The sequence below is a fragment of the Nannospalax galili genome, unplaced genomic scaffold (assembly GCF_000622305.1).
Source record: "Nannospalax galili isolate Female #2095 unplaced genomic scaffold, S.galili_v1.0 scaffold1750, whole genome shotgun sequence".
Classification (NCBI taxonomy): domain Eukaryota; kingdom Metazoa; phylum Chordata; class Mammalia; order Rodentia; family Spalacidae; genus Nannospalax; species Nannospalax galili.
The window spans coordinates 1,457,897-1,462,109 of NW_008329031.1; the positions used below are offsets into that span (position 1 = coordinate 1,457,897).

Sequence of the window (4,213 nt, forward strand, 5' to 3'; positions counted from 1 at the left end):
TCAGTAGGTGTGCTGGATAGCTTTAGTGTCAAGTTGACACACCTGGGTTGAGGGAGCCTCAATCGGGAAATTGCCTCTATTGGAATGGCCTGTGGCCATGTCTGAAGGGCCTCTTCTTGATGAGTAATGTGGGAGGGCCCAGCCCACTGTGGGTGGTGCCACCCCTGGGCAGGTGGGCCTGTGTTGCATAAGAAAGCAGGCTGAGCAGGGGCCAGGGGAGCAAGCCAGTAAGCAGTGTTCCTCCATGGCCTGTGCTCCAGCTCCTGCCTCCAGGTTCCTGTCCTGAGTTCCTACCTTGGGCTCCCTGATGAACTGCGACCTGGGAGATGTAAGAGAAATAAACCCTTTCCTCCCCAAGTTGGTACTGGTCAGAGTGTTTTGTCACAGCAATGAAGAAACAAACCAGGACAGTAGGCCTTAACATATATGACATAATGCGTGAACTGGGGAGGTGGTATAAAGATGATTAGGATGTTTTTGGCTAAAATGCACAAAAATTCAATATAAATATACATTAAAAAGGGAACTTAGTGCTTTGACTTCTAACCCTCCAATGTTAGTTTGGTATAGTTTCTGAGACAGGTAATTTCGGTCCACATTTGTGTGCACTGCGTTTCGTGGGGATATTTAAAGTATTTACTATATGTTTTTTCCTTCTTATAATTAAGGTATATGCATAATAAAGTCTCATCTTTTGTTTTTAATGAACAAAATGCTTTCTGTACGACAGCAAGACCTAAAATGTTTTGTGATAAAAGCTTAAAAAAGAAATTTATCTTCTGAATGCCATAAGGAAATGTTTCAGGTATTTGACACATTTTGTATTTTGGCAAAGTATCAAGAGTCTAATAATGTAATCATTTGTTATCTCTGGCAGACCTGGTTAAAAATACTGAACAGTTGATCTATTTACACTCACACACACACACACACACACACACACACACACACACACGGCAACAGACATGTACCTGGGTACGTATACACATCCTTGTATACTGCTATTAAAATGCATTCTTATATTCATGGCTATAGAAGTTGATGCTACATCCTTTGGCTTGCCATGGCACTAATAAAGCGAGGTTTCACCTTTATTCATTACATTGCAGACTAGAAGCAAGTTTGGCTGCTGAGGGACAAGTGTCCCTTAGCACATCTTCCTTAAACTAAAGGTTCCTTCGTGCTTAATTTAAGTACGTGCACATTGTTTTATCGAGGTGGTCTTGAGCTGCAGATACAATCGCACCGGTCGTGGTGATCCAACTGGATATCAACAAGAGCCATCTTCTTAGCTCTGACCCTTCTCTTGAAATGGCCTGGCTCAAACTTCAATACCTATGACAAGAAGCATATTTCCTGTTAGAAAGTGCTTTGGATATAATTAAACTATATGTGGCTCCCTCAGTCCCCTCTGGTAACTGGTGCTTAACTCTTTAAAAAGTCTAACGAAAGTTGTTGACTTGCTGCTGGAATGCACATGTGTCAGATTTTTGTAAGAGATCACTGGCTCCTTCACATACAGGTTTCTACTAATCCCAGATTAATGCCCCTGCATTACCTACCTTCATTACCAAGATGGCCTGAGGTATCTTAAAGGAGTGTCAGTAGCCTCCACAGGGCCTGAGTTGAGCCGAACACTATCCACATATATCATTATTTTTCTGAACAAGGCATGTGTTGTAGACCAATGTAACACTGAGAAACTATCACCATGGATAGGGCAGTAAACAAAATTTTGAGCAGACTATACCAAAATGACTAAATGCTGGACTGAAGTGAAACTTTTCCCCCTGAGGAGGTCATTAGTGGCCACAAATAAATTACCTCAAGTTCATGCTCTTACTTGTGAAGACTTAATATCTTTACAATTCAAAACAGACCCAGAACAACTAAATTTTTTTATATATTGAATACCCATGTGCTATTGCTGTGTTAGTTTACTTGACAAGTATATCCATAATTTTTCAAATTAGTAAGTTTAAAATAATTTCTTTTAAACTTATTATTATTATATGGTGTGTGTGTGTGTGTGTGTGTGTGTGTGTGTGTGTTAGAGAATGTGCTTGTGGAGGTCAGAGTTGGTTCCCTCCTTCTACCATGGGTTCTGGGGATTTAATCCGGGTCATCAGGCTTTCCCAACAAGCATTTTTATCTGCTGAGCCACCTTCCTGGCCCCTAAAATAATTTCTTAAATCATTCATTTAAATAGACTCCAACTCTTCATTTCTGCTGTAACCTTCACTGAATCAAGTTAAATATTATCCTATGGAGGCTACTGCAGAGTTCCAGAACTGTTCACACACAGAGACTATACATCTGAGAGATGCCCAGCCCTAGGTGACATATCTACAGTGGAAACTCTACACCTAAGACTCATGGAGTAGAGGAACAGGGGGTTGGGGAGAGTACTAGTGCATCCCTCTACTCTCACCAGTGAAGAAGATTCCTTATACAACAGAGCGTGATGCACATAGAAGGCCACAGCTGGCTAATATTTAGAGAATAAGAGACTGCACGGTGTGTGTCCTTGGATAGGACTCCTAAATTAAACCCCACCCACCTATACCTCAGGGACCATTGCTGAAGAGTGGGCAGAAAGGTTGTAAGAGCCAGGGCTGGTTCATGAACACAGGGAAGCAGAAGCTTTCAGGTCATTGGAAGCTTGCTCATGTGAACTTGTGGCAATGGTGGCATTAAGTACAGGACCCATGTCCACTCAATCAGACAAGGGCCCAGAAGGGAGCAGGGGAAATGGGCAGCAGGCCAGCCTTAGTCTGGGAACTGTTGGAGAATGAGTGCTGCTGGGTGTGGGAGAGTAGACCTTACTTAAGATCTCTAGATAGAGATACAAATGCTTGACTGAATAGGGTTTAATGGCAGAGCACAAGTTTTAGTTTTGGAGCGGGGGGCTAGATGGGCAAGGAGGTGTAAATTTGATTAAGAACTGTTGTATGAAATGTACAAAAGCTCATTGAAATATTTAAAAAAACATTATCCCCTGGGTAGACGTGTTCACAACACAAACCTATTTTCACATCTAGTAAACGCCATAGCTTCTCTTCCTATTTTTTAGGTTCCCATCAGCCTTTGCTTTTTAGTTTTTTCTTTCCCCACCATGGCACCACCAAATGACTGTGCAGCAACCTGCAGTTTTCCAAAAATTTTTCACAGATTTTTTTTTTTTATCTCCCTTGGTTACTCCCACATGTTGGAGATGTATGACTACTTTATTCATTATACAAATAAGGATGTAAAGATGAAGTCTTCACTTGTCCAAGGTCTTCTGGTGACATGGGGGCTGGCCTCTAGGCTTCTAGAATGCTAACCTGATGCTTTTCTGACATACCTGTCATTTCCTTCTGCATCTCAGACCTTTGCTGGCTCTAAATGTGAAGTGCAGTGGAACCTGTTGGGCTTTGTGTGGCATACTTTGGTCATCACTGAAAGGTACACGTGGAGTACAAGTAATCTGCTTTAATGTCTATATCTTTGCATGACATCCCCACATTACCATGGTTTGTATTCTCAGCCACTTTTTCATTCTCACAGTAAATGTTGAAGTGTCTTAACCAAACCAAAGCATCTATTTGGAAGGACTAGATGCCCCGACTACTGAGCACTGAGGCATCCTAGTCTGAACCCCCTTTTGTTTAGCCTTTATCCAAGCCATGAGATCTCCAGTGAGGCAGAGGACAAACCACTGTTTCTACATTCATTCCAGCAAGGGACATGGAATTTAATTCAAGAGAATGATGACTCCCAAATCAGGTGAAAAACGGACCGTACTAAGAGAGTTCACAAGTCAGACACAAAAGCTCAAAGGGATTTGTTACTGGTACAGCCAGTCCAAATGAGAGTTTTTATAGCTAATCATGTTATTAGCATTTTCTCTTACAATCTTACTTTAATTATGTATGCCTAACACTTGTCACCCAATTCCACCTGATTTTTTTTTTGCAGACATATTTTATTTATTTTAATTTTTAACTTTTATATGTATGTTTTTTTTTAAATTAAAAGAAGCATTTCATTACAACAGCATTAACCTATTCAATAACATTTTTCTGAGCTAGGGTACATCTCTTTCAAAATTGGCTGTACATTTCTATGTTTACAGATGAATTATTACGCTTATATAATCTTTTACTCATTGTAAACTCTATAAGACATAAAATTAAATGAGGTTCCAACATTTAAAAAAGATCTCCACTGC

The 4,213-nt window shown here is 40.6% G+C and overlaps 1 protein-coding gene across 1 annotated transcript in view; it reads right to left on the reverse strand.

Annotated features, from left to right (window-relative positions):
- Positions 1-489: 489 nt before the first annotated feature.
- Positions 490-4,213, reverse strand: part of Pdgfd (platelet derived growth factor D) — a 100,639-nt gene continuing 96,915 nt past the window's right edge. Inside the window, exon 7 of the mRNA XM_008830116.3 lies at positions 490-1,335. Coding sequence (XP_008828338.1) covers positions 1,210-1,335 — 126 coding nt within the window. The 3' untranslated portion in view covers positions 490-1,209. The remainder of the gene's footprint in view (positions 1,336-4,213) is intronic.